Here is a 21,731-nt window from a genome sequence, read left to right on the forward strand (position 1 = left end):
TGACTTCACACCCTGACTTTTTCCCCGCAAGCCTTTCCTTTTACACGCTAACAAGTCTGAGCCTACTTCACTGTGCCTTCGGTAATTGTGCTTTTAATTATGCTCTGTGTCTTTGACCATCTGTTGTGCTTTTTTCAGAATCTGTTTCAGTCCTGCTATCCCCTTTGAGATGAAGGGACCACGAGTGCACACACTATCCAAGGTGTGGATGAATCATAGATTTTTCCGTTCTGATCTTTTTTTTCTTTCCAAATGATTCATACCAGTTGATCTGTTTCTTGATGGTTGAGTTGACATTTTCATGGTACCAACAGCTTTATGTATGTGGAAAAACGAGGGCCTACAAAGAGAAGTGAAAACGATATCCGTTGGACAGGAAAAGACAAGATTTTTTGGGAACACTGCAGGAGTCTGAAGGGAGAGGTTACAGTACCTCCCAGCATGGAGCCCACTTGCGAGAGGAGCCAGCACACAGCTGCTGGTGTCAGGAAGATGCTGTAACTTGCTGACAGACATAAGAGCAAGCACGGCAGACCTCTGCTTTGAGCAAGAGTCCAAGGGAGACAAAATTCAAGTCAGGAGAGGGAGCTTGAAAGGCTCCAGCTTGAACAGAGGAAGAGAAGCAAAATGAAAGGTTAATGAGCCAGAGAGCTTGTTAGGAAGATGGAGCAACTGCAAGCTTGGGCTTGAGAGCTGAGGTAGCTGCAGAGTTCAGTGGGTGAGAGGGACAGGCAAGAGGAACACGGCTGGACCAGAGGGCTGAAGACTGCAGGACCAGAGCGGCTGGAGCTGGAGGAAAACCAGAAGGTGACACTTGCAAAAGTTTAGGATAAGGGAATGAAACTATGGTCTGAGGCAACTGTTTGTGTGCTTCTAGCACCTTTTTAGTGTGTATGAGGCATATTTTCCCTTCACAGGGAGAGCACAAGTGCACATGGCTTCCTCTTTATCATGTCAGCACTAGCTCTGGCTTCTTTCTGCGGGTGTGCAGGGCTGTTCTAGCCTGTCCTCTGCTGTCAGTGCGATACTGTGCTATCTCAGGCTCTGATACCCAGGAATATCGTGTTCTCAGCAGGATGCCCTCTTTGTCTGTACTCTTTTCCAGTCAGAGCAACCCTCAGTAACCTTCGAGAAGTCTTATTCCAGGATCATCCATTGACCTCTGGCAGCTGCTCCTCATCTTGTCTTCTGAGCATCCTTTACCTTCGACTGCCTTGATGTGATTTCCTCATGCCCTTTTTGACCTCCCTCTGTCCCCTGGGTCTGACAACTTGGTGCTTAGACATCACCCATCATCACTGCTCCCTACACGAGCAATGAGAACCACCTGATCTGCTGCTGGCTGTCTCCTTTCCAGCTCTCTGAGGCCTTTCACCTCCAGCTTCCAAGCACAGGAAGGAGTCATGGTATTTGGCCTCACAGTTATCAGCCCAGCAAAACTGTCCCTTCCTGACCCCTCCAGACAGGATGTCCTGATGCCCATTTCATGGTGTGTTCTGTTTTAGTGGGGTTTTCTTGCTCTTTTGGCAGAGAAGAGCTGCCAGGAGTCTCCAGGAGTGCTGTAAGCTATACACTGACGTGCAAGACCTGCCTCTGTTACCCTTCTGCTCTTGCTGTTTTCTTATGCATGGAGGATGGTGAACAGAGATAGCTCACCAAATTACCTAAGGGGCTTTCTCTCTTATTCCAGTATTCTGCAGGTAGGTTTCTTTCCAATACATCCCCGTACCTGCAGGGTTAGGTGTTAAGCATCAGTCATGTGAGAGGACTATAAACGAGGTTCCTTCAAAAACTAGTTCTGTTTTGCTTTAGGCCGTAATGGGAAAACTGCTGTGTTTCCATTAAATCCCCTTTGTATCAATCTGGAGAGCTCGGCTGTGGGCGAGAGGTGCTGGGATCCCAATAGGCTACTAATTAATTACCAGCCCCACATTCTTTATTGGCAATGCGGGGGCCTTCCGGCATCGCCTCCTGATAGTTAATTAGGGTGGAAGCCAAGCAGAGGCTCCGTTTCAGTGGTGATCAGTTAACGTTCCCTCTGGCTTTATCCCTTGCAGACATGCCTTGGCACTGTGAGGGGAAGCCAAGACTGAGCATATGGCTTATTGCAGTGCTCTGACCTTCCCAGAGTGCCAGCGATCTGGGGCAAAGCCAAGCGGCTGGATTTCCATCAAGTGCTGCTCGAAAGCCTACCTGATGCCATGGAAAGCCTCCGTGCCATTTCTGGGAAAACATACCCACGGGGGAAGCACCAGCAGTTGCTGTTCTCTCATGTTATTCCTTCCTGTACGATACGGGCAGCTAAGAAATGTCTTCTGGTGGTGCAGGAGGAGGAGGAGACTGACAAAATCTCCTTTACAGGGCTCAGTGCTTACAGGTGGAAAAGAGGAGCATAGCTCCATGGATGCTTTCTGATGGGCACCTGCTGGTGCCCTTTCCATGGCTCTGTGAATCCAGGGAACCATCAGATAACGGATTGGGATGCCTGAGGGCACACTTCTACAACCCCACACGCAGTCTGTTGGGATCCTGTCATCGAAGGACAAGGCACATTTGGGATGAGTTCAGAAACTCTCCAGCCATTCCGAGTGTGAAATCTGCAGCTGGCCGGCCTGGAAGAGACTTCGGATAAGCAAAACATAACTGCTCGCAGTGGCTTGCCAAGATCTGGGTGGGAAAAGCCTTCCTTTGAAGAGGATTTCCCGTCATCTCCCAAGGACTCCCCAGCTGCTGAGCCTTTTTTGTTGCTGTGGCCTCGTGTCTGGGATTTGCTTTCCTCAAGACCTTGAAGCCCATTCCCCTCCCCGATTTCTTGTGGAGTTCGCTGCAGCCTGTCTCCGGTAATGCAGCTGTTCTCTCCTTCGCTGGAATCTGCTTTGAACAGAAACGATTTCTACTTTATTTTCCTTTTGCTGTGCAGCGACCTAATTAGTTAACTCTATATTGCAGCCTCTTACTACAGCACTTGCCAAAGAGCTCATCAAAGCCTCCCTGCCCCGGCGCTGGGGGAGGTGGATTATTAGTCCCTCTGTGCTCAGCCTTGGAGGAGATGTTTCCTTCTCTTGTGGACTAGCGACTCTTTAGCCTCGCCATTCGAGATCAAAACCACAGACAGCTGGGAGCGCGCTGGAGTAACGTGCTCTCAAAGGCAGCGCTTTGTTTCCTTGAAGTGCCTATCAGCTGTGCCTCTGATGTGCTGAGGACAGGCTGGCTTCACCCCGCAGAGGAGAGCAGTCTGTCTGGGAAGTGGCTGTGGTCGCTGGTGACACGTGGCCTTGTCCTGGCATCCCCGGGGCACCCTCCTTGCCCCTGTGCTCCCCAGCATGCGCCGCTCTCAGCCTGGCTGATGGCCTCTGCTGGGTCACCTCTGCCCGTGCCAGCCAGGACGAGGGCAGCTCGCAGTTCTTCCAGATGGTGTGCTTGTGGCTAGCACAAGTCTCAGCCTTGACCAAGAACTGATGTCTTTATGGGGGAAAAGCCTCAAAAGGAAAAGGCTTCGGCAGCTGAGGTGGGTTTGTTACTTTGGAAACTCCCTGGGCTGTGAGCTCACCTCCTGGGAAGTGTCGGCACCATGAGCTGGGATGTGCTGGACCAGCAGAGGCTGAGCATGTGCCGTGGTGCGATAATGCTGACCTGGTGTCATGTGCTTTTACCCTGGTGTCTGCTGCCGTGGCAGTGTCTAGGTGATGTCAGCGAGTGTTTCCATAGAGAAACTTCACAGATCTGAGATTCCTCCAGGCCATTGAGGCTGCACTGGAATATCACAATCTTAATTCTTGGTGTAACTGGATCCACTTGGTCTTGGAATGATGAGAGGAATATCTGGTCTTCCTCCTGCCTTGACAAAATAAGGCTCTAAAATTGCCATGTTTCTCTTCTCTATACACATACCATGTGACAAAGACTGATGTAGACAAAATATATCAATGCTGGCTGTGATTTCCCAAATATGTGATGTCCTAGAGATGCAGTAGTGTGCTGGGCCGGAAGGGATATGTGAGCGAGCAAGAGCCTGGTTAAATACCCCTGTCCTGCACTCAGGTTTCACATGCATGTGCCTGAGCTGCGTGCAGAAAACAGCTGCACAGGCCTGACTTTGCCAGTGTCCAGGGCTGCTCACAACACTGTAACACCGGGAGGGGAAGCAAGGGCGGGATTTCCAGTGGTGAGTAAGGAGAAGGAGCCAGAAATGGAGCAGGAAGTGCTGGAGGGGCAGTGGTCAAAGTCAAGGGAGCCAGACCTGACTTGTGCTCGTAGAGGCATCCCAGTCATTCCTTACATGAGCAGCTCTGCCCACAGCCACTTGTTCCCTCAGCAACACCATCCCAGGACCTGCAGGGATGTCCTCCCCTGTCCCAGAGCTCAGGTACTGCTGCAGTCCTTGGGCAGGCGCAGGGCACTCTGCTCCCTCCAGCACTCGTGGCGCTCGCGGGGCCGTGCGCACGCAGCTGCTGGTGCCAGCACGTGCCTCTGCTCCTGGGCAGCAGCTGGTAAATCCATTGGCTCAGCAGGTATGTTCGTGCTTTCTCAGGAAGGATTGGCTTTTCAGAAGAGAGGGGAAAGAGAACAGAGGAAAAACTGGAAGGGGAGCAGGAGGAAATAAAAGGAAATAGAAGACAGAGGGAAAAGGCAGCAAATGGCTGGAAGAATTAGAGGTGGAGTGTAGAAAGGACTGTGTGTCCCCAGTTGCTTTGAGCACTCAGCAGATCCTGTGGTGTGTCTGCTTTATTACTGACAGAGTTCTCCCTTCTGTCGGCTTGTTTCTTAATTGCTGGTCTTGTAACTGCTTGATTTATGGCTCTGTTCATTGGTTCTGGCCCTCGGGTATAACATGCTTTTCCTTCCAGGCTGGGAAGTGAATAACGAATTAACAGCCCGCCTTAGGTTCAATGAGAAGCTGAGCATTCGGGGATCTTTATTGTGATGCACGTGCCAAATCTAACTGCTTAATTTTTTACTTCTCATTCACAGAGGCTATTCAACAACTCCTTCCCCAGGGCAGCAGCTGTGTTGTGGATGCTTGGTGCCTTTGAAGTGTCCCACAAGAGAAGCCACCAAGGAATGGATTCGCAGTTGGTTTGCACAGAGAACTCAATCTGTTTCCTCGCAGCTTGTTCTGAAGCTGACATTGTGTGCCATACACGCTTGTCTCGGGCAAACGTCCTTTCAATACAGCCGAGGGATGAAGATCAAGGCAGAGAACAAACAGTCCCGCTGAGCTGGAGCTGTGACCCCCCGGTGTGCGAGCAGCCATCCTGCCAACCCCTGGCTGTCATCGCCTTGTTGAGAGGTTTGTCCTAGACAAACCCTGGAGTAGGTTCCCTTGAGTCAGGGCAACTTTAATCTTCTATTGAGTGAACCAAGCTCCTCTGCTTGCACAGTCCTTGGTGCCCATCCTGTGCCTTCCGCGCAGCTCTGATCCACGCGGCTGCGTAGTCGCACCACGATGCACTGGGGTTACACAACGGAACATCCTGGCCTTGCCGTGATAAGGTTTGTCCACACCTGGAGGATCGTGGGGTGGGAGCTCCCCTGGGTTCAGAGCATGTGGATGTTCTCCTTAACCAGGTCCCAGGGCCAGGAAGTAATGTGGTGTTCATAAAACACCTCTGCAGCACCACAGACACGCTGCAGTGGAGACCTGTGCACCTGGCAGCATGGCAGAGACTTCACGAGAACAAAATGTCTGTGAAACAAAACCTTGTGAAGGAGGAAAGCTCATGCACAGAATGGAGGAACTACTGTCAAAGTGTGGGAGCTGTTCTGTGAGCATAACGCTCTGCAAGGACTACCTCAGGACTTGCAGGCCTCAAGCAGATAAAGTTTAAGCTGACAAGTCCCCTCAGGACTTAGCAGCTTTCTGCCTTCCTGCCCTTGATCAGCCTGTTAGGATGCTGTTGCTGTCTGTGAGCTGCTTTGTGGCTGCAGCAGGTAAATCTCATCGGCCTGAAAGGGGGGGGTCAAGAGAATAGCTTTGTGCCCTCTGCATGCTGCTGTAGGAACAGGAGGCTCAACTCTGCATCACAAGAGGCCACGAGTGAAGGGCAGAGAGCTCAGAAAGTCATGTGGAGCATTAACAGAAAGGCCTACAGCCCCTCAGGTGCTGTAGAAACCATTAGAGGGAAAGTTGTAATACATCTGCTCAGTGCTGATCCAGTCCTCATGTGTCTGCAGGAGCTCAGCATGCAGGAGCTCTGCTGGATGGAGCATTTTCTCTTCTGAGAGTCCTGTGGCAGTGAGAGAGATCTGCTGGTGTCTGGTTTTTCTCCTAGGGCACATGCAGTAAAGCAAAGCAGAAATAAACCACACAGTCCAGCATTTCTTTCCTAGGAGCATTAGCAGTACAGCTTGATCAGATTGTCGTGGCCATCCCGTGTGCTTTGTCTCTTGCTCTTCCTTCCCCTGATGGGTCTGCAGGTCCATGCTCACAGACCTGAAGAACACCTGCTGGGCAGCCGGGCCAGTGTCTTTGGGCACCGAGTGCTGGAGGTATCTGACTGGGCCAAGCCTGTCACTGTGGTGCATCTGTCCCAGGCAGCCTAACGCCACGGTGGTGTATTCTTCACCTTCTGACAAGGCTCATGAACCTGTCCATGCCTTGGAGCACACTGGGTCCCCACCTGTCCGTGTGCCATATCCAACAGAATCCCTGATGCGACCGTAGTTTTGATTAAAATCCACGAGGCCACCCCCGGCTGCCTCCTTCCAAATAACCTCGCAGGCCTGTCAGGAGGCGGCAGGTCTCGGAGTGCAAGGATCTGGAGATGGGGTGGCAGCGCTCCTCACGGACACGAGCAGCTGCTCACCATGGCTGTAGTCAGCTGCTTCCTCCTGCCAAGGAGTCCAGGATCCAAGAGCACTCGGAGAGGAGACCAAAAACCCCTCTTGCTTGCAGTTCACACGTCCTATCACTGAGAATATTAACTACTAATTGCTAAATAATCTGAATATACGCTCAAAGTCCAGGTGTTATCGCTTACTGATAAAAAGGCTTCAAACTGCCTTTGGTTCTGCGTGTGAGCGTGCTCACTCCCATGCAGAATATCGGTCCTATTTCCTAACCTGCGTGACAGGCAAGATGGTTCAGATACAATAACCGCAAGAGGTTCAAGGTCCTGGCCATATCTTGCATCTGGCTGATCAGCCATCCGAGGCTGCGTGCCAGCAAGCAGAGATCAAAGGAGCAGAAGTGTGGGATCTGTGCTCGGGGTGGGTAGAGTTGGTGCCTGCACCCTTCTTCCCCTCTGGTGCAAAGGTTGGGGCAGTTTCTAAGCCTGGGACCGAGGCACTTCCTTTCTGGATGCTGCTGTGGGTGGCATCATGGCACAGACAGCTTCTCTGTGGACATGTTCCTACTGCTCACATCGCACGTGGGGCTTTAAATGGGATCAGAGTGAAATATTTCTCTTTAAACTCTATATTCACATGGCAAGATCCTCTCTGTCACCTCTGACCCACTCCCGCCTGGCTGCTGGTGTGGATCTAAGTGCTACAGCGTTCAATCACCTTCCAGACAATTGAGCAGGAGCTGTTCCAAACACCGGCGCTTTCCCTCTCCTCTGCCCTGGAGTAGGAATTACCTTGAGCAGGTCGTAGCGGTGTGTGCAATAATGACTGTAGTAGTGAGCCTCGTTCCTGTTGCCTGGATGCAGGTAAAAGAAACTGCTAGGAGAACGGGGAAATTCTGTAGCTGAAGATGTGATCAGATGAGCGTCTGATCCATCTTTAGACCCCCTTTTTTCTAAAGTTCCTGTATTTCAGCTAAAGCTAATGCCCCTCTGCTGTCAGGTCCCTTCCTGCAGCGCAGGCAAGTAGCTGTTTGTGCCTCTGTTCTGCACAGCACAAAGTAAAAGAAGCTCGTGTGAAGACCCTGCTGGCACGCTCTTCTTGCTCTGAATGTGATGAGGTCGGGGACCTGACCTTTTGCAGGAGGTGGCCTCAACGTGCATGTCCTGAGGTCGCGGAAGGCAGCCCCGTGCCGCTCCCAGCCCCAGCGGGCACTTCTGTCCGCCCAGCCATGTAGCAGCCACGAAGGGATGGAGCTGGGTTTTGGGGGGTGAGCTCAGGGGCTCCTGCATAAACCACTGGAAGAGTTTTGAGTTTTAGGTCATAGATTGACCTAAAAATTGCAACCAGGAGAGTGCAGTGGACAGCAAAGGCTTGTGGACCTTGTGCCAGCTGGGTGAGGAGGCTGTCTTGTAGCCGAGTGCCGTAACAAAGGGCTGGGGTCAGAGCTCTGGGGCTGATCCATGCCCCTAGCACAGAGAGCAGGCTGCACACATCATTTTGGTGGCTGCTGGGCACTGAAGACCTGGGAGCTGGGTCAATGGAGCTGGTTCTTGCCCAGGCACAGCTAGTGTTGCTTGCCCAGGCTCTCCCTCACTTAGGTTCACGCTGAGTCTCGTGGATCACCCCAAAACATCCATCCCTCACAGCAGGGCACGGAGGCAGAAGCAAAGCATCGGTGTACACTTAAAGCATGGAAAACGACAGCCCTTTCTGACGGGACTGGCTCGGGGAGCATTCACAAGCAGATCACTGCAGCGGGTCTGAGCAAGGCTGCTCTCAGGAGTGGGATGGTGGCAAGGCGTGAGCAGCAGGCTCAGCTCGAGCTGGCGCAGCTGCAGCTGAGCTGGGAGTTTTCTGCTCGCTTGCCCTGCCGTGCACTCTTCCTTTGGCAGCGGCTTGGAGCCTGCATCCCTTCTCCCTACCCACAGGACTGATTGCAAGCTGGAGGGAGAATCTGGTGGCAGCCCCCACAAGCAGTTGGGTGTTTTCCAGATCTCTCCTACTCTCTGTTGCAGCTCTCAACTTGCTTGGAGTCAAGGACACACATTAGCTCCCTGTCTGTCTTTCTCTCCCCCACGCAGCGCATTAGCTATGCTCTGGCTTTGCTGTCTGACAAAGATGTGCTCTGCTTAGTGAGCGAAGGTTACCTGCAGAGTGACGGGAGCCTTCCCCGGCCTTTGTGGTGATTGAAATACTCGTCTGCTTTTGGTTTGTAGAGCTGGCCGGGGACGCTGCACAGCTGAGCATTGTGCCTCCAGATCCTTGGATCAGCCCTGCTGCTGGGAAGGGAGAGCTCCCGTCACTTTCCACGTGCTCTGCATGGATCACTTGCGCTCTCCTTTCTTTCCAGCTGGACCACAAAGAAAGTTGATAATGTGAAGACCTGTAAACCGTAGCTGACCCTTCTCTCTGGCAGCCCAGATTCCTGCTTTTTTAGAACCAAGGCTCAGCCACTGAAGACAACCACCCCAGCAGTGGGGTTTTGCTTGCACAGAAGCAAATGCAAAAGCTGTAGAGCCCAGGATGAGACCAGAGCTCCTAGGCTGCCAACAGCTCTGCTGTGCGGAGGGACTCTTAGGACCATGCCACCTCTTCTTCCTAGTCTGCAAGGAGACACAAGGCAGAGAGTGATCCGTAAAGATCCCTTTGCCCTGGCTGTAGCACCAGGTCCCCAAGTACGTCCCCAGGAGCACACCGCCCCGAGGAAGGCAGAGCTCCGCGTGCTGCACGAGGCGAGGAGACGCTGCCCTCCCCGACGGGCATCGCTAGCGCAGAGATGTCGGGTTCTGGCAAGGCAGGCACGGGGAAAGGGAGGCGACTTTTTCCTCTTGGTTGCTTTGTTCGTTGTTTAGGTAGCGGGTGAAAGGAAGCCTTTGCTGCCTGGGTTAAGGAAATTATTGTTTAGCTGAGAGCTTATGTGTTCTTTGGGGGAAGAAGATTGTGTTTGCCTTTGGCAGGGAGGGGTTATTGTGTAATGGCAGTTCATTTTAATTAGTTGCTTTTCTTTACCTTGGCTTTGTTTAACCAGAGAAGGAATTTCTGAAAGGAGACTTTTTAAAAGAGAGGGAGAAAAACAACAAAACAAAGCCCAGATTTGGGCTGGGATTTAGGATCTATGCTTCCAGATTGTCCCTGGTGTGTACCCATTTACCAAGAAAAGCTTTTCCCAGAGAGGCAGAGGAGGTGCCTCATCTCTTTCTCTCCCTACACTCTACATTCACTTTAGGGAACGAACAAGGGAAGTGTCTGTATCTCCATGGTGGGATTAATGGCAATATGGAGATGAGCTGAATGTATAATGGCCAATTTTCATAGAAGAAGGGGCTTGTACCAGCAGCAGTTTAGCCCATATGTCTGTGAGGGCTGTATCATTTTCTTTCTTATGAAAGCACCGAATAATCTTTCAGTTCTTCTGGGATGTGCCATGTAACTGGTGCTGCTGTGAGGGTGTTTAGGCTCCTGGTTATGTGACTTTCGTGAGAACCGGGCATTAAACGGGAGTTCAGTCTGGGACAGAGGATCCCTTCACATCCATACTCTTTTAACACCCGTTTTTTTTTCTTGCAGTCTCATGGCGAGGGGGCAGGAGCAGGATTCCCCTCCTTGTCCCCTGGCCCTGTCTCCAGGTGCAGCTGTCCGTGAGGCTGAGGCAGCGCTGGGGGCAGCGGCTCCCCCCAACATCGACATTGCTGCCGCGTCCTTCCCTCCGAGCTGGAAGGTGACAGTCGTGACAACAGCCGGGGAGCAGGGACAAGCAGCTGGGCTTTGGCAAGTGGCAGGGCAGGGCAGGGGTTGCTTTCATGCAGGCCGTAAGGAAAGGAGCTCTCCCAGTACAAAGGGAGTTTAAAATGTCTCCATTAAAGTGCTCCCGGCGGCCCAGAGCTCTCCAGCCCGTACCTCCGGGCTGGCGGCACTTGCTGGCAGCCTGTTGCCCTCGGAACGGAGCTCGGTGCCTTCTGTCCCCTCTATTCTCTCCGAGGGCACCTCCCCGCTGCTCGGGTCTGAGTGAGCCTGGGGTCACTCCCACCTCAGGCCTCTTTTCCCTTCCCTTTCCAGCTCCTTAAACAACAGAGGTGCTGAGGGAATTTATACCTCTGCCTGGTAACAAGACAGATCAGTGAGACGCTGTCACGGTTTTGTGAGGGCTCCATAGATTTTTATGGCTTTTCAGTCCTTGGGTTCCCAACCTTCCTTTGGCTTGTAAATTGCCCACAAAATGCAAACACAGCTCCTATTCTGTGAGCTCCTTTGATGATTTTATTTATATCTCTTGCTTTGTCTTGTCTTTTATTACAGGGAGACTGCAATTAATTATTATCCCATCAGCTTCTATTTAGGCTGACAGTACAATGCAACACACAGTGTCCAACCTTCCCCTGCCTCTGTGTGCACAAGCGGGCAGCTATTCTCGAGAAGAACAAAGGCGCTGGCAGTTTTAGAAAGGGACATGCTGCTAAAGGGCAGCTTAAGGGAGTTCAATAGCACCAGCAGAGCATAGTTGTGACCAGGCGTCCTGAGTTAGTTGTGATGCTCCTGATTTTATCTTCTCATCCAAAGATTGTCACTCGTTGAGCAGGTGTAGGCTCATGATGGTAATTTCAGGACCCCTTTCCTATCCAGCCTTTAACACTGGATTCTGTATGGGGAATATCAATTTTCTCTCCTGGCTGTTCTGCCACTAGAAAACCTGCAAAACTGTTTTCACTCTTTCCTTTTTCTTCGGGTCTTGCAAAAAGGTTTATTTGTCCTACAGGCCCATGGATGGCATGACACTGTTGCTGAGCAGTGCTGGTGATGAGCTAAAGATGTTTTGACAAGATTCAGTGCCAGGTGAGTGGAAGCTGCTGTTAAACCAAATGTTTGTTCACTTCACTCCTTCTTATTTCTCTCACTGTTTCATTTGTTCATTTACACCTGGTCTTGGCAGTTTTGGGCAGTGTAGCTCTGACTCCGACCTCCTCAGACCAGCTAATGACAACGAAGCAAATCCTCTGTGCCAACATTCTGGTGGAAATGTCAATGTAATGCTTCTACAGCGGTGTCCTCTCCGCTTCTCCCCAGCAGAGTCCACTCCCAGATCCTTTGGAAGAAGCTGCAAGATAACCCCCATGTGGGCTGTGGTGCCGTAAGTTCAGAGAGACGTTTCTCGCTCCTGTCCTCCACAAATGACATGTGCTCACTAGCCCACGCCGCTACCAGCAATTAGCTGGTTTAAGTTTCGGAGTCCAAGCTAATGTAGCTGTGGGGCTCTGTGGGAAACGAAGGGCATGTCTGGGCGGGGAGGCCAGGCAGACTGAGCTGGCTCTGCCATTGCTAATGCCAGAATGGAAGTGCCGGGAACTGCGGGGCTGAGATGCTGAGTTGGCTCAAGCTTAGGACTGTCTATGTTCACCCCACTTAATTAGCCTTCCTGAGAGAGCACATTCACTGGCTTGGGTGCAGTTCTGCTCAGGTGTTCTAATCTCCTCCTGAAAGTGAGCGTGGATGATCTTGCAACCCTGTTTTGTGTTGTGAGAACTTAGCTCAGCTCTGCATTGCTTCAGGTCTCTTTCTCCCATGCTTAGAAGATGAAGCCAAAGGTAAGAGCAGTAACTCTGTGACTGATTCCACATCACCCATTTAGAAACCTTGACTAGGTGGTCAAGTGAGCTGTTCTTCCCTCCTCCACCCCAGCTGCATCCCACATACAGTCCTACTGACTGTGATTACTGTGATAAAATTGCAACTAAACCCTGTCAGCTCTGAAGCAGGAATGATGAGGGTTGGTCTTTACATCAGACATGTAATTACCTGTCTACAAAACCATGAAAATGTGCAAGGGAAAAAAGAGGGAAAAGCAAGATCTCTGTCAAATGAGAGAAAACCTATCATTTCCCCCTTTTTTTCTGTTTTGTTTTTGTTTTCCTCCATTCACAGTAATACATAGCTGGGCTTAATCCAGCTAGGAACCTGCTCAGAGGTCACACTGCCTGGTAAGCTACCTTGTGGCTGCTGGCCCTCCAGCCTGCTCAGAACATAGGGCTTCTTGTTTGAAAACCCTGGAGAAACTCAAGTTTGCAAGATTTTAAAATCAGAAAAATCCATTTCCTGCATAAGATCTTTTTATGGTAAATGAATACTGAATTGCAATCAGAATGCCACTACTGTTTGTTAAATGCAAGTTGCTTAAATAGTTCATTTTTCTTACTAATTATACAGTACGTGGTTAGCTTCAATGATCACATGTAATTAAAGGGGAACGGTTTCTGCAGCATTGTCATGACTTTGACAGTGCTGATAGAGAAGAGGCCAATATTTCCTGGTAGTCTACAGATTATGTGCTAATTAGGGGGTTTACATGGAGTGGCATGTGTATCCTGTGCTTGGAGCCAGACCCTGAACATGCGCAGGATCTGCTGATTTCCTGGAGGTCCTTAGCTTTGACTAAGGTCCCAAGTTATCAAAGCTTCTGCTTAATTTTAAATATGTGCTTAAAACCGTTTGAAGTCAATGATGCTTAAGTATGTGCTTCAGCTTTAGTCACACACTTGAGAATTTTGCCGAATCGAGGCTGCTGGCTAGTTAGGGATAAAGCCTGGCTGGCACCTGTTCTTCCCCAAGGACACATCTTATCCACTCGATTAACTGATCCAACGTAGCAGGCTTCGAGCACCCCGGTGACTGTCACGGTTAACTTTATTTCATTTAAAACACAATAAGCAAATCCCTAAGAGTTTAAAAAGTTTTTTTTCCCCTAGAAACTAAATGAGAGTGTATGTAGGGGGAAAAAAAATATCATCTCTGGCTATATTATTTTACCATGCCAAACAGTGGGGGAAGCCTTACAGAGGGTTGCTGTATGGTGGAAAAGGGTTGGTTTTCTGTGCTCGCTTTAATGCCTGGACCTTTGTTCTACCTTTTAGCTGTGACCATTTAGTAACCACTTGACTCACTTTGCCCTCAGCAGGATGTTGCATGTAGCTTCACTGTGTTGAAGAACAGTCGAAATTAAAAGTATAATTTAATGATTCAGTTGGTAACAGACAGATTTCCTGATAGCCTGCCTGTGGAGTGGACCTTTGTAAGCACCCTTCTGTACAGGAGTGCTTCCTTAGACAAAAACTAGCTCGGAGGCAGGACGCAGTAAGTTCCCAAGTCATCCCGTCTGCAGTCTTTAAATCCTGTGTGTTGAATCTCTACTGAGTATTCAGCCAACAGCAAACTGAAAGAAAACTCTTTTAATGGAGAGTGGTTTGTACCTTTACTAGGGAAGCAGATTTAGATGTCTTTGGACAGAGGGCCCTGGAAAATACCTGAGCTGGTCTCTTCTTGGAAGAGTTCAGGATTTAAACATACGGAGCAGACTCGAGGTGGAGAGGAGGCTGGCTCCCATAGAAAGGTGACATGCCTGAAGGAGGCACAAGGGGCCACTAGCACAGCTGGGATTACACCCCTGGCCCCTGTGCAGCGCCTGTGCACTGCAACAGTAGAAATCGTTGCGGGCTTTGCTCATTGTGGTTTGACAACTGCATTCAGGTGTGGAGGAACATTATTATCTACAAGCTCTCATGATGGGTATAGAAAGTGTAAGAACCAATTCTGTGTACCCAGAAGAATTGAAAAAGCCTCCCGAGCTTCCCTTCAGCTCAGTAGAAGGAGGTGCCTGGGGGTGAGGCAGGCAGCTGAAGCCATGGGCTGGGGCAGAAAAAGAAGAGAAAGCGTGTTGTGGCTGAATGTGTCGGTGGAGTTTATTTCTCTGGACTTCAGCTCTGTTCCTGCAAGGAAATTTTTCCTACCAAAAACTCAAGCAATTCCCCTGAAAGCCCTGTTTCGGCAGACAGAGATCTCCCAACAAGATTGCAGTGTCCAGCTACAGGTCCCAACCAGACAGTGGAGCAAGGGAAGTGGAGGTTTCAGTTTGAGAGAAAATTCTCTGTTGCCCTGGGGAAAGAGCAACAGGTCTTTCTGCTCGGTCTACAAAAACAGATTCATTGGACCTGACTCTCCTGTTAGGCAGGGATAGGATAAGAAATGATGGATGTGAATTGTGGTGGGAAAAGATGTAGGTTACATGTCAGGAAATTCTTCCTGCAGTGAGGATAGTTTATGGAAAAGCTTTTTTTTTTTTTTTTTAATTGTTTGATGTAGAAGGTGATGCAGTGGTTGGGAGCTACTGAGGTAGACTTTACTGGTGCTCCTGCTTCATCAGAGTCTGTAGAAAATCAGATCAGATGAAATCCTATTTTGAGTGTCTCATACCAGGCTTAATTCTTTCTGCTGAGGCTCTCTGTGAAAGAAGTCAAGTGTCCTTGACTATAGCAGCCCTCTCTGGAGAGATAATTCTTTTGTACTTCCAATTGTAACTGTACCCTCTGGCTCTCTGAATCTGGCCCATTCCCAAAATGATGCAAAAATGTGTACGCTCTACCACAACAGAAATAATAACAGGAGGCAAAGATTCAAGAAGAACGTTGTTCTTAGGAAAGCCTTTTGGTAGCCTTCATTTACAGCTAGTTTGCAGCTGGTTTTTTAGAAAGAATAAATGTACTGTAATGGGAGTGAGTCAGCATGGATATATTGCAGGTAAATCATGTCAGACTAATTTGATCGCTTATGCTAATGAAATAACTATCAGTCTAGATAGCATAAATCTATCTGGTTTTCCAGAAGGTTTTAACAAAATTTTGCATGATGGATTATGGTACAAACCCCCTAAATGTAGGTTAAAATAATCCATTATTGAAAAGGATAAAATACTGGCAGGAAGACAGAGCCCCGGCTTGGAGTGAAAGGTGGGTGTCAGTGGGGAGGTGGCAGGGGCATTGAGTCCTGCAAGATCTTCTGCTGCAGTGTTTTAATATTTTTATTAAAGATGAATGCAACACCACAACAAGTAGGATCATTAAATTTCAGACGACACGAAGCTCAAGGGATCAGGCAAGCCTCAATGGTCTTTCTTTGCAGAGAAATTGCTTTTTGGCAGTATTATCTTGCTAAATTATGTAAGTGGGCTCAAAATTGCAATACGATTTTGACTGGTCCAAGATCTTTCCATGACAATTACAGTACCTTTGACAGAGAACTGAAGGTGTGACCAGGACTGCAGTCTTGTCGGTGGAGATGGGCAGTTTATATCACAAGGTCTGCCGGAGGTATGGGGGTGAGGAATGACCGGCAGGAGGAGTGAGAGAGATTTTTCCTTCATTTCTGGATTTTTAGAGTCCTTTATGCACTCTTGGTGTAAACATTTGCACAGCAGCATTTGATAGAAAGTTCTGTAACAAATAATACATTTGATGGAATGTATTATTGTCGTATATAAAATATATATTGTGTTTGGCCATGCTTTATTATAGTATATAAAATATGTATTCTGTTTGTAGCTGATGTAGCAATTATATCAGAGAATTTATGTTTGTGTGTGAGCAAGGACTAACCTAAGCATGCAGCTGTTCCTGATTACCTGTAGATAAAGGAGGGGGAACTGGATAGGAACAAAACATTCCTGTTCTCATGCAGGCACGTTCACATGCTGAAGAGTTAACCAGAAAGAGATGCTACACTTCTAGTCCCTAGCCTGTTATAGTACACAGCGATGTGGAAGTGTAGCTGTGTCTATGTGTATGGTTAGCTCTTATCAGTTTTATTCCTGTCACAGCCCTCATCCGAGGCACTGAACGCCAAGCTCATCTGGGTCTCTGCTTTTAGGTGCTCTTCATTACACGACATCTCGGCAGCACCGTGCCAGTCGGGGCAAGAAAGGCGCTTCCTCCGCTTCAGCCCGCCGCACCGCTCCCACTGAGCGTGAGACAGCTGAGCTGTCCAGCAGACAATGCTCAGGGCTTTCCAGCAGCTTTCCGACCAGTTTTTGAGGGTAATGCGATGCCTCTGCTGCTCTGCTGACGGTGCTACTCGCGCTCATCTTTCTGCCACTCTGTGGAAAAAAAGTTCAGTCTTTGGAAGACGTACGATAACCAGGAGCTGATTTGTTGCATGAGGCTCTGAGGAAGGGAAGAGTGAAAATACAGGAGAGTGGTTTTTCCTCTGTTTTGGTCTCTGATTTAAATCAGCTTCTGGGGCAGCATTCAGAAGAGTGATGGTTTTGGATTGAGATTCCTGCAGTAGGAGCAATCTTTTGGGGGTAGCCACCACCTGCATTTCTGAGTTGGCGTAGTTGTTAAAAGGTGACCAGTTACACTGACAGTACACCCAGGTTCCATGTTCCTGATTTCTCCGCCATTAAGAAGATGAGCCACAAAAATCCAGACATCTGTTATCATTAACAGAAGGGCAAAAATATTAAAATGTAAACCATAAAATAAATCTGTTGAGTAAATCAAAGATAGAACCGAAGGAGAAATATGAAATCCCTGTGTAGCAGGCATAATTCATTCTCACCGACAGTTCAAAATCAACCGTAGCAGGAGAATTTAATGATACCATTGTTTAGTGAAATTAGACATGACACTAGCCAGCTACCTTTTATTTTGGTTGGTTAGGATTTGCTATTGTTTGACACTCATTAGAAATCACAGTAACCTGTTTTTAGGGCAGTCAAATTAAGATTCCCTCTCTCTGTACAAGATTACTCATCATACCACAGCTACATGGTAATTGGAAAATAACTAGTGAATGAGTATGCCGTATACAACCTGTCATCTGAGCATGTCAGGTAATGTACCAGAGGTGATCCTGCAAAGAATTTGGTTGTACACACAACAGCTAAGAAAAAAACTGTTGCAGGAGATTAATGCTACAATCACTTATCAGATGCAAAAATAATTATTAATCCTTAATGACGCTGGTAATTTCTTTATGGAAATTCACCTGCCCTTCTGTTTCCTTCAGTGCCTCCAGCATGAGAACACATGTTTTTCAACATGAACCTCAGCCCTGGCTTTTCTTTACTCTAGGAATTACTGTGAGTGAGTTTAAGAAGCCCTAGGGTTTGCTGTGCCAAGCCAGACTTCCATGGAGAAGACGTGTGAACTTGCTACACTTGCAAGCAAACAGGGTGAGCTGCTAGCTCCAGGTGTCTTGCCTTCTGTCTCCTGCCAGAGGAAACCTTGCTTAGCTAAACCATGTAGCGTGGGGGAAAAATTGAGCTAATTCTTACAAAGGGGCCATGTACTGCAAAGCACCATGAAGTCTTGCAGGGAGATGAGCAAATGCAGGGAGAGGTTTAATAACGGTTGTGCTTGCACTAGCAAGCAGCAAGGTGCAGTAAGAGCAGCTTTGGGGAGTGAAACATTTGGTGCTGGTCCACTACGTGCATCCTGGGTGATTTGTTTGGGATAGTTCTAATCTGGCCCAGTGGCTTGGAATACCCAGTAGCACTGGGACACGCTAGGTGGTTTTCTGGAGCACACTTTGCCATTTAGTTTTGGCTGAAAGGAATCCAATTCTGCAGTGTGGACCAAAGTGCAGTAAGGTCACCTCAAAGGGGCTGCCCTAGTCCAAAATAAGACAAATGCCAATACAACTGTAGAAGAGTCTTCAGGAAGCCAGTCAAACCAGCCTCCTGTTCCTGGAAGTGCCTAAGGAAAGATAATCTGAACATGCACAGCCTGTTTTGTTGTTTTTATACCATGTTCACTCTGAAATGCTTTTGTTCTAGGGAAGCAATACTTTGCAATCAGGAAGTTGCTTGTTTTGTGATTAGCATTGCTGCTTCACCAGAGGGAAGGGACGGCACTGTCTGGACAGACTTCAGATCTGCTGAGGGCGTTTGCTTCTGGTACTCCACCCAAGATCCAGTCTACAACTGGAAAAGTTGCCTGATTCCCACGGGTGACTTTGGATTTAGGAGCAAAGAGATGTGTGGGGCACTGTGTCAGGTGAGGCTGGTCCAAAGTGTAGTTCACCCAGTAGCTGTGACAAGAGTTTCCAGTGAGTTTGGCAGGAAGATGTGCAGGTAAGATTAGCATTATCAGTTTATTCTCTGCAATGCATTCGTTTCAAACTGTAAAACACACTCCTTGCATCACCGTGCTCAGCTCTACGTGTTGCCTGCATATTCAAACAGAAGATGAACTTTCACTTTTGATAGTTCAGCTTACAAAACGAAGAGAGAGAGGAAGAAAGACCCTTCTGCACCAGTGTGATGATTGATCACTTTTTATTTTTGCTCAGATGCCAGGTCTGGGTGTGAAATAGAAAAGTAATACACTGTTTCATGAAAGTTACTTCAGGATGGGGCCCTGAAGGAGGAATGCAGAGTGCTGTAAGACGGGGCTGGAGAGATCAGATAGGAACCAGGAGAACAAAAGCCGCCACTGTTAGAGATCTGGGAGCTGGTGCTGGATGAAGCGGGGCCTCCCGCTGTTCGCTGCTCACTGTTGCTGTGGCCAGGCTGGCATCACTGTGCAAGGGGAAATGCAGGCGAAGAGCTAATCTATTGAAACAGAAGGACAGACTTAGCTTGAGAAGATGAGCATGCTGAGCTGGTTTCTGCTCTGTTACACCCTGAAACCTCGCTGATATCTGTAGAGCTCCCCAGCTGTAACAAGGAGCGGACGGGGGTTCTTTATGCTTTTTCTCCAGAGCCAGACTGGTGAGGATTTGGTGAGGACTGGAGAAACTGATACTGAGATTTGCAGCTCTGCAGGAGGGAATCTGTGTTTGCTTAATTTGGGAAGAGACAGTCATATAACTTACAGTATGTAAAGCTTAAGCAGTGGAAGTATCCCCCAGAGCACAGTGCAGAGTTTGAGGCAGCTAGGAAAAGTCTTTCAGGCTGCCTGAGTCTTTCCACAATGCTTCCTCCAAGTAGTCACAGAGAAATGCCTTCTCTGAACAGCTTGAGCAAGAACTCGGCTCTGGGACCAGCTGGGCTTACGACAGTCTTGTTTTGTCTTACAGCCAGTGTAATTTCTCCCAGAAGGTGAATGAAAGAGTGGCTTCTGAAACACAGCTAATCCCATAATTTCACCTAGTTCCCTGGCAAATGCTTCCAGTACTGAACGGCCTCTGCTGCTGTTTGTGTCTTGTTTCAAGGTTAAATTTCTAATTTCCAGCTTTTGCCGTTGTCTTAGAAGAAGCACCATAGTATCCCAAAGCCCTCTCCCACAATTGCCTTCCCCTATATCGGTGCCAGGAGCAGAAATGAGATCCCTTCTCAGCCACATCTTCGGTAAGCCAGCAGGCCTGGGCTCCTTTGGAAGCATGCAGGACCCAGCTGCTGGGTCTTTTTGTGTTGCTTTGCCTGAATTGCTTCTGTGTTTTTCTCCTTGAAGGAAGAACACAGACTGGGCACAGCTTTCCAGCAGATTGTCACTGGTGTCATGAACGAGAAGGATCACCCCCTGCTGGGGTCTGTGATTGCCCTTTCTGAACACGGAGGGATCGGAGATGTCCCTTATGGCAGCTTGCACCGCAGCTGGGGCTAAAGCAGAGCTCTGGGATGTCCTCTAAGTCCTTTTCAAAGCAACTGCTTTCCGAGGCAGCATCCTGTAAGAGTAACCTGCATTTCTGGTTTCAGATGCCTTACCTTGCATTTGACTTTTTAAATCATGTTTCACTGGAGTGTGGCCAACTCCCAGTTACTTCAGATCGCTGTGTATTGATAGTCCAGTCTTGCTTGTTGTTTCCCTACCGCCAGTCTTGTTGGCATCTGCAAACTTTGCCACAACAAGGATTTTTATAGCGTCATTTAGATCGCTGATAAAAATATCGAATAAAAAACAGTAATAGGAGTTTCACTCTTCTTTTATCCCAAATATTTTTGCCCAGCATAATATTGCTGTACATTTATTGAATTGTGGCTATTGGAACATCCAGTAAATAAGGCTTTGAAGAATAACCAGTTTCCAGAAATGCTTTCCACCTTAAATGTGTATTCCCAGTCCATTATGCCGACAAGTGAGGTTAAGGCTTGGGAAAACAGAAATGTTAAATGCAAAGGTGTGTGCGTCACTGCCTGGTGCCAGATTGTTTGCACAAGTGTAACCAGATCGTGCCCCGTGGTATCTAGGCAACTTGCCGGGTTTTAGATCAGCAATTAACTCTTCTTTGGCTTTCAGAGGTCCAGTAGAAGGTTTTCCCATGTGGACTGCAACAGTTTCAGAGCTGAAGGCATTATTGTTTCTGAAGAACAGTGGTGCCTGGCTTTGTGAGAGGTCTGGGAGCTAGCTGCTGGGTTGAAACCCACCCCAGTAATGCAGCTTTGCTTCCTGCCCTCCTGGGGAGGAGGAAAGAGTGACAGCCATGCTGGACCTTCTCCTTGTGGTGGTGCCCTCCTTGTCAAACAGTGCTCATACACATTTTGAATGTTTCTTTTCCTGTAGAGAGGCCATTGTGGAGCCAGTGCCAGTTATCAGCCTGGATCTTGGTGGGGAACAGGGCTGCTCTGATTGCTGTGGAGTGAGCTGGATCTACAAGCTTATCCAGAGCCAGGCGAGGTAAGTGCCAGTGTTCCCAGCAGTACAGGACCTGTTGAAGGCTGGCTCTGAAACTAGGGGAGTTTCAGGCTGTGTAAGAGTTGTTAATGGGGAAAGCACTGACATGGCATAAAGACACCCTTGCCTGAGTGCTTCAGGTTTTCAGGACCTCTGGGGGATGCAGCCCAGGAGCTTGTTTAGATCCCAGGTTATGAGGGTTTCAAACCAATGAATTTGTTTCTATCTATCTCTTTTCACCTCCTAAACCAAATTCAAAGCAGCTACCACCTGACTGTGGGAGGTGTTGGCGTGGTAGGAGTTTGTACCTTCTGCAGAGCTTCCTAAGAGAAGGGTCACTGCTGCACGAGGGGACAAAGGCAGCTCTTCTGACAGCGGCTGTGTAGCAAAGCTCTTTACACAAATGACGTCTGGAAGTCTCAGAACTGCTCAGAGTGCCCCAGCCAAATATCCCCAGGCTGGTACAGCAGAGCACAAAGGAAATCATTGATATTCAGAACTCGATCTTTAGCTACCCAGGACCTGAAAGCACAGGCACGTTTGTACCTCTGGGGAGAGGTACGAGGA

The 21,731-nt window shown here is 48.7% G+C and overlaps 1 protein-coding gene across 1 annotated transcript in view; it reads left to right on the forward strand.

The window, feature by feature from the left end:
• Positions 1–21,731, forward strand: part of LOC310905020 (uncharacterized protein) — an 84,617-nt gene that overhangs the window by 53,107 nt on the left and 9,779 nt on the right. The window contains exons 5-10 of the mRNA XM_083850558.1: positions 4,972–5,931; positions 9,006–10,557; positions 11,543–11,619; positions 11,854–11,914; positions 16,477–19,900; positions 20,004–21,167. Coding sequence (XP_083706684.1) covers positions 4,972–5,301 — 330 coding nt within the window. The 3' untranslated portion in view covers positions 5,302–5,931; positions 9,006–10,557; positions 11,543–11,619; ... (1 more) ...; positions 16,477–19,900; positions 20,004–21,167. The remainder of the gene's footprint in view (positions 1–4,971; positions 5,932–9,005; positions 10,558–11,542; positions 11,620–11,853; positions 11,915–16,476; positions 19,901–20,003; positions 21,168–21,731) is intronic.

This window comes from Anser anser, assembly GCF_964211835.1.
Source record: "Anser anser genome assembly, chromosome: 10".
In the NCBI taxonomy this organism is placed as follows: Eukaryota; Metazoa; Chordata; class Aves; order Anseriformes; family Anatidae; genus Anser; species Anser anser.